This window comes from Plasmodium cynomolgi, chromosome 11 (genome assembly GCF_000321355.1).
Source record: "Plasmodium cynomolgi strain B DNA, chromosome 11, whole genome shotgun sequence".
Lineage (NCBI taxonomy): Eukaryota > Apicomplexa > Aconoidasida > Haemosporida > Plasmodiidae > Plasmodium > Plasmodium cynomolgi.
This window is the reverse complement of record NC_020404.1, coordinates 388,844-394,769: the sequence shown is the minus strand read 5'-3', so window position 1 is coordinate 394,769 and position 5,926 is coordinate 388,844. Positions and strand designations below refer to the sequence as shown.

The 5,926-nt window shown below is 45.1% G+C and overlaps 3 protein-coding genes across 3 annotated transcripts in view; 2 read left to right on the top strand and 1 right to left on the bottom strand.

Annotated features, from left to right (window-relative positions):
* PCYB_111940 (hypothetical protein) overlaps positions 1-1,277 on the top strand; it is a gene marked incomplete at its 5' end in the record, with an annotated part of 7,526 nt that extends 6,249 nt beyond the window's left edge. The window contains 2 exons of the mRNA XM_004223072.1: positions 212-315; positions 641-1,277. The remainder of the gene's footprint in view (positions 1-211; positions 316-640) is intronic.
* Positions 1,278-2,084: 807 nt separating this feature from the next.
* Positions 2,085-4,619, top strand: PCYB_111930 (hypothetical protein). Its single transcript, XM_004223071.1, has 11 exons — positions 2,085-2,124; positions 2,171-2,471; positions 2,624-2,687; positions 2,860-2,925; positions 3,089-3,130; positions 3,221-3,259; positions 3,448-3,492; positions 3,629-3,713; positions 3,894-3,999; positions 4,243-4,360; positions 4,502-4,619. Exons 2-11 carry the CDS (start codon positions 2,310-2,312, stop codon positions 4,522-4,524), a joined length of 750 nt encoding a protein of 249 aa, XP_004223119.1. The 5' UTR covers positions 2,085-2,124; positions 2,171-2,309; the 3' UTR covers positions 4,525-4,619.
* A 223-nt stretch (positions 4,620-4,842) lies between these two features.
* PCYB_111920 (actin depolymerizing factor) lies at positions 4,843-5,481 on the bottom strand (the record flags this gene model as incomplete). The annotated part of the gene is made up of 2 exons (XM_004223070.1): positions 4,843-5,057; positions 5,265-5,481. 2 exons carry the CDS (start codon positions 5,479-5,481, stop codon positions 4,843-4,845), a joined length of 432 nt encoding a protein of 143 aa, XP_004223118.1.
* Positions 5,482-5,926: the final 445 nt, after the last annotated feature.

Here is a 5,926-nt window from a genome sequence, read left to right as displayed (position 1 = left end):
TGGGTGGCAACGGACTGGGTCAATTTTGTGCCGCCCCTTCTGCCATGCACCATGGAGAGTTAGTGGACCCCCGTTTGGAAGTCGCTCGAGGGGACTTGCCCACACAGCGAACACATGCACGTACGCACGTATGAACGAACGTATACACGTGGTGATGTTGCCCGGTTGACGCCACTTTTTCTCATACCCCCATCTTGTGCCCACTTCATAGGTCGGATATAACCAGAAGAGGCTCCTGACACAGATCACCCCCTACGACTACAAGAACATTCTCAATTCTGAGTTCTGTAACAAGCTGTTTACCATAAAATGGAGGTAAGGGAGGAGGCATGTCTGTCTGTGTGTCTGTCCGTTCGTCTGCCTGCCCCTCTGTCTATCCGTCTGCCTGCCTGCCTGTCTGTCTTCCGTGAGGGGTGCCTTCTCTGTGGCTCTTCCAAAGGAAGTTGTTTATTCGCTGTGTTTGTTAATGCCCCCCGTTAGAAGTGGCCTCCACGTATTCGCCATTATTAAGAAGCGGGCACATGAAGGGGGTCTCCACCTGTATGCACTGCATGTGCATTGCCGCTTATGTGGAAATATCCACACACCCACATGCTCTCTGTTCATTCCGCATTTTTTTTTTTTTTTTTTTTTTCTCAAGGGAACAACAGGCACTGTTTATCAACCACCTGCATTTCGACATGATCCCTGATAATGAAGAGACAAGGAGTCACTTCGAAAAAGTGTACATGAGGTATATGGGCTACAATGAAAATAAGTTAGCCGTTAAGTTGGAAAATAAAGCAAAGGCAGGAAAAGCCAAGTCTAAGAATGACATTGTAGAGGGAGCTAATAAGACTGAGGGCAAACCGAAGGTCGCAAGGAAAAGAAAGACGAACAAAAATAATGAAGATGCTGAGAAGGAACCCAAAATTGCTAAACCGAGGAGGAAATATGAACGGGTGAAACCTAGGAAGAGTAAAAACCAGAGTGGGAATGCAGAGGCCGACCAGGGGGTGCAGGGTGTTGAAGCGGGGCCAAGTGTTGAAGGAGCGGAGAATGTGGGAGGCGCTTATAATGTGGGGGGCGCTCATGATGCCTCGATTGGCGTCAATCCCCCGAATGACCCCTCGGCCAAGGAAAGCACATCCAAGAGAAAGGTACGCAAACCAAGAGAACAAAAAACGAAAAGTAAAAGCAAAAATGCACAAAATAATGACCTGACCGTTTTTAAGGGCAATCCCAATGCGGTCATTCAGGCAACCTTAGATTTCATGGATCCCAACATGTTTACCTAAAATGGGTGCACTGTCCAGGAAGAGCAGATAAAATTGATTCTCACGCATGAGGGATAATTTTTTCGTATTTTTTTTTTTTTTTTTTGTGAGGAAAACTGTAATATGATGTATTTCACCGTCATCATGTGCGGTTAGGACGTGTTAGGTGGGCATTCATTTTGATTAACCTTTGAGTTACTTTTTACATCCGTTCGGGTGCGTTTCATGGAGGCCTTGCAAGGGAAACGTCTGCACGTGAGTGTGCACAACGTTTAGTGGAATACCTGTTACCCCCATTTTGGGGGGAGGGGGGTCCTTTTTGCGCGTGCCTCTTAAGAAGGCCAGTGTGAGTTGGCACGCACCTTTTGGAAAATTCGAACTGGGCACATAGGCATGTCCATTTATGTCCACATAGGTACCAATGCGTCGACCTTTTGAACTTTCCCAATTTGGTTATGTGGTCTTTTTTTTTTTTTTTGCCGAAACCTGGCTGTATGGTTCACGTCATTAAGCGAATTTTTCAGCCTCAAATTGGTAGGCGAATGTGGTACCCTTTTTGAAGCCTTTTTTCTTGCTCTCCCATTTTGGCGGAGAACCCCGTAAAATAACTCCAAGGGAAGTCATTCATTTGGGAGGGTAATTAAATGGGGAACCTCCTTCCTGCGAACGTTTCTCATGCAAATGTATATACACATGTGGCATCTTCAGATAAGTACATTGCGTGGCAGACACGAGTTTTTTTTTTTTTTTTTTTTTTTTTGCAAACTATTTTTGCTTGTGGCCGATTGTTCCCTTGGTAAATTTCCCACTTTGGCAAAATTTTCCGTTTCTCCCATTGATTAAATTCATCTCACCGGATTCGCTTCTGTTGTGCGAGCTTGTTAAAAGGTTGTTTCTCCAAAGGGGTGCTTCAATTGTTAAGGAGTATCAAAACTTTGCGTTATTGTGCCTACGTCCAATTTTGTTTTCCACTTTTCCTTTTTTCCTTGTTTTTTTTTTTTTTTTTTTTTTTTTCAATTCCTTTCCTTTTCTGTCCAACTGGCGAAAGACACGATGATGCTGAATTATTTGTTCTATAACTCCACCCCAAAGTATGAAAACAAAATTGAAAAGAAAAAAAAGGATGACATGAGCTCTCTGCAAAGTTGTATTGAAAATGCTTCGATTACGCTCATCCTAGTTGGCTCTATAGTGGTGGCCATAAGTCTTTTGATGGTAAGGGGGGTCGTAAAATGGGTGGGGTACCCCCAAATGGGCTACCTCCCCATGAACTGCCTCCAAAAGGGCCGCTGTTCAAGGGCCATTCCCCCGATATGCTCGCATGCCCCATTTGGAGACCCCCCTTCACCCCTTACCCCTTTCCGCAGAGCACACTGTTCGCAGACAATTTAAGGAGTTCAAGAGTGTACAAATTATTTTGCCTTACATCTGGTTCGTTTCTGTTTCGTGTAGATTGAGAGGGGGCGGGGATGCAACGTGTTACTTATTCCAACGCGTTACTCATTCCAACGTGTTACTCATGTCAGCGTGATACCCATGTCAACAAGCGCACAAGCTTGGCGATTCCGCACCTTTTCACCATTGCCGCCTTAACGGATCGCAGGTCTTTGGCTAGTTATAATAATAGCGCAAGTGTTAACCTTTTTATTTTCCTCAACCATTTTTCAAAGTAATTTAATTCTGCGCGGTGTGCGAGTGGGTTATGCGTGTCTTTGGAGTTGGCAACTTGGGAGGAAGTTCCCTCGTCAGTATTTGCCATTCATTGTTTGCCATTCATTGTTTGCTATTCATTGTTTGCCATTCATTATTTGCTATTTATTTTATTTTTGTAGATTCCACGCATTTGTTCTTAAATGACCAAAAAGGGAGTGCAGGTGGGTCAATGTGTGCATTGCATGTGCCTTCAGCTTTGGCACCCCGCATGGTAAAAGGAACAAGTTTATGTATTGTTTTTTTTTTTTTAGGGCATAAGTGGAATCCCCTGAGCACTGGCCTATTTTTAAGTAACAGACAGGAACGCCATCACAGCGTTTCCGTTCCAGCCTGTGTTCCTGGGCGAGTCTACGTGGGAACCACTCGTCTAGGTCTACGCGCATACATGTGCGCCATACGCATGTCTATTTATTTTCTCATTTCATCGTTGGTGTGTTTCCCTCGCGAAATGAAACTCCTACCCGTTCCCCACCTGAAGCCAACGTCGTAACCTTCAGCTGCGTGTCCGTCCTCTCCTTTTGCGGTTAAGTTGTGCACACAAATGGGCGTATGTTCACAAGAGAGAGGGAGGAAGATACACGCTCCAACCTATCCCTACATTCACATAGGGACAAAAAAAGTACACATTCATAATATGAAACTGCTTCTCACATGTTCAGGAATATTTTCTTACGTAGTCAGCACGTTTAATGGAGCTAATGGGCGCATGTTGGCCACCACCATTTTCAGCTTTTCCCTGAATTTGTACGTGAGGGGGAGGAGGAGCGATGTGCACAGGGGGGCAGGAACATCAGTTGGAAAGCCTGTTCAGCCCCTCGCTCTTGGCAAACCTGTTCAACCAGTCGCTCCTGGCAAATCTGTTCAACCCCTCACTCCTGGCAGTTGCGTTCAGCCCTCCTTTTTACGTGCCCCATTTTTTTACAGAGTGTTCCTGGCCTTCCAGTTCCTATACATACTGTTCCGAATCCACAAAATTAAGGGCATAAAGTTTAGCAAGTATCTGCCTTTTTTTTTGCCCGGATTTTCTTGCGTAATGAAGAGGAGAAAATGCGTGTGGGCCGCCACGGCCATGCGCATGTGGGCTTCTCCACATATGGAAGCTTCTCCACTTATGGAAGTGCCCCTTCAATGCGCACGGATTTAGAGATACGTACTTCCGTGCTTATCCGAATGGCCACCCGGAAAAAGCCACCCCTGCGCTGTAGTTTTACCTACCCATTTCTGCACCGGTGTACCCGTGCACTACCCCCCCCCTCTGTCCCCAACTCTCCAGATGCTAGAATCCATCGCAATGAATGTGAAGCATAAAATGAGACAGAGTGTGTTGGATAAAAAGTCTAAAAGGGGAATGCACAAAAAAAAACTTGAGGACCACGTGATGCACCAAGATGGTAACTTCGCCTGGGGCAACTGTGCAAAGAGTGCGCAGTCTCGCTAAAAAATGCAGCGCGTTGTTTGTTCTACATTGTTCTACTTTGTTCTACGTTGTTCTAGTTTGTTCTATTTTTTTTTTTTTTTTTCACTTTGCGCAGAAAATATATTCTTGATTAACTAAAATGGGGAGGAAACAGACGGCACCGCATAGGATCCAACGTGTGTAGACCTACTCCTCCACATCTTTGCATTCACGAGGACCCCTTTCGTAACAACTGAAGGGTAAGCACGTTCAAAGTGGGTGACACGATAGTACACACGAGCACGCTGAACGTAGTGGTAATCACCACCATCGTTATTACAACTTCCTGTTGTGGATAAGTTAAACTTTTTTTTTTAAGGACAAATCAACCTTTGACAATGCTACGTGAGAATCGCTCACCGTGGCACCACTAATCATTTTGTATTGAGATGTGGGGCGATACCCCGATGAGTCCATTCATGTGTTTAGCATGATAGCCCGCAGCTCCTCCTCAAATTCTTCTATGTCGCATGTTATTTCTAGGCTTTTGAAAATGCCATTGATTTTTTGGACCAGCGATTCTTTGGATGCTGCGTAGAGCATTTTCTCCTTCGCCTTGGCAGAATCGGGGGACCAAAAAATGAAGTAAATTCTGTTCCGCAGTACGCCTTCAGGGGTGTGGATAGGCATATCTGTAGGGGGGTGAAGAGGGGCATAAAAAGGTGGGCATAAAAAGGGGTGCATAAAAAGGGACATAAAAAGTGTCATAAAAAGGGTCATAAAAAGGTGTAACAGGGAGGGGAACGTTACTAGATGGTTGCCCCAATTAGCATGCAGTAAGCCTAGCGCGGGGATGCGCGCTTGGGGGAGCTTCCACCTGGTCACTTGTGCAGACTCACCTGCGATGATGTATCTACATTCCGTCGATTTCAAATTGTTTCTGATGTCCATTATAATATCCTCGAAGGATTTCAAATCTGAATCCTGCTGCAACAAATCTACAATGATTTCCTCGCAATTTTCGATTCTAAAAAGTATGTACTTGTGCAGGTGCTTCACTTTCAGCTTGTTAAATTCGTAGATGCATTCGTCTGACACTTTGACCCCCGAGACCATTTTTGCTCTCCTTAGGTTGCTCGTTCCTTTCCGTTGCTCCCTATTTAGGATTTTTTCCCTACCTCGCTGTCTTCTTTGCGCGTGGAGGTGTAGGGGCGGGTGTAGGTGCAGGTGCAGGTGCAGGTGCGATATGCCCGTTCGACCGCTTTGGTGTGCCTCCCCAGGTTTAACATGTGACTGAGTGATTTGAATCTTCCTTCTAAGGAGCAAACGCAGCAATGTGTGTCACCAAGTGTGCGATGCGGTATGGGAGTTTTATGCAGGTAGGTAACATTGCTATTTTTCCGCTTCTTCTTTTTTCTCTTGAAAAGGGGAAACGCAATTGGGGGATGCGGTACAGGAATGTAGAGACTGTTTTTTTTTTTTTTTTTTTTTTCCACGTAAAGGCAATACACTACAATTTGCGCGTAACTCGTTAAGTGTTTTTTTTCCCCCTCTTTCGAAC

Excerpts from the sequence above, each read along its gene's own strand:
- PCYB_111930 (XM_004223071.1), top strand. The coding sequence starts at position 2,310 with ATGATGCTGAATTATTTGTTCTATAACTCCACCCCAAAGTATGAAAAC. Across the intron at positions 2,926-3,088 it reads TTCCTCAACCATTTTTCAAA|ATTCCACGCATTTGTTCTTA; the intron begins GTAATTTAATTC and ends TTATTTTTGTAG. Across the intron at positions 4,361-4,501 it reads CCACGTGATGCACCAAGATG|AAAATATATTCTTGATTAAC; the intron begins GTAACTTCGCCT and ends CACTTTGCGCAG.